Genomic DNA, 932 nt, shown 5'->3' with positions numbered 1-932 from the left:
ACCTTTTCTCTCCACCTCCTTCTCATCCTTGGAGGCTCTGTGGCTGAGCCCCTTATGCCCCTAAACTCCCTCCCTGCTCCCCACCTACTCGAAGGGAATGTGGTCCTCACAGCCAATCCGTGGGACCTGCCCAGTCCCAACTAGGTTTCTCATGGAAGTGCTGGGAAGCGGCAGGCCAGGTAAGGGCGGCAGGCCCTCACTGCTGCCGCCTGGCTGGGCCCCTCTTTCCAGCCCACGGAGAACATCACCTTCCAAATGGAGTCCCAGGTGGCAAAGCAGGAAGAGGAGTTTCAAAAGCCCAAGTACATCTTCCACGGCTTCATGGAGAGACTCTGGGCGTACCTGACCATCCACCAACTGCTGGAGCGAATGTGGGTGGCCTGCACCCCAAAGGGCCTGCTGGGGGGGCCACACACGGCCTCAGTGTCTCCCCAAGCTCCTCATGGGTGGGACAGCACAGGTGGCCTGGGCATCTCCTAGGTATGGAGAGAGGGGGGTCATGGAGTGGTGTCTGAGCTCCAGACTCTCCCATAGGGAGCCGCCCCCACCCCCAAGGGTCTGGAAGGGAGGGAGAATGGAGCTAGGCATCCAGGACCTGCTGGCCCTCTGATGCTCTCTACCTGCAGGGTTTCCGCATCCGATGCTGATAAGCAGGCCCTGGAGACCCAAGCTCTGGGCTTGTCGCTCAACTATAGCTTTGTCACCCCCCTCACGTCCATGGTGGTCACCAAACCTGAAGGCCAAGAACAGTCTCAAGTTGCTGAGAAGCCCGTGGAAAATGGTGGGTGTGACAGTGGGCTCCTAGCTCTGTGGCAACAGAGTTTTAACCCAGTCTCTCCCCCCAGCCCCTCCCCCACACCCTGACCAAGACCCTAACCCGGCCACACAGACTCCCAGGACCCCCAGGAGATGCATCCCATTTCATTGATGAG

The 932-nt window shown here is 59.8% G+C and overlaps 1 protein-coding gene across 1 annotated transcript; it reads left to right on the top strand.

Moving 5' to 3' along the window:
* The first annotated feature begins 182 nt into the window (after positions 1-182).
* LOC102257530 (inter-alpha-trypsin inhibitor heavy chain H4-like) lies at positions 183-917 on the top strand. Its single transcript, XM_005852868.2, has 2 exons — positions 183-371; positions 627-917. Exons 1-2 carry the CDS (start codon positions 256-258, stop codon positions 862-864), a joined length of 354 nt encoding a protein of 117 aa, XP_005852930.1. The 5' UTR covers positions 183-255; the 3' UTR covers positions 865-917.
* Positions 918-932: the final 15 nt, after the last annotated feature.

Source organism: Myotis brandtii, unplaced genomic scaffold (assembly GCF_000412655.1).
Source record: "Myotis brandtii unplaced genomic scaffold, ASM41265v1 C41924912, whole genome shotgun sequence".
Lineage (NCBI taxonomy): Eukaryota > Metazoa > Chordata > Mammalia > Chiroptera > Vespertilionidae > Myotis > Myotis brandtii.
This window is presented reverse-complemented; position numbering and strand designations above follow the sequence as displayed.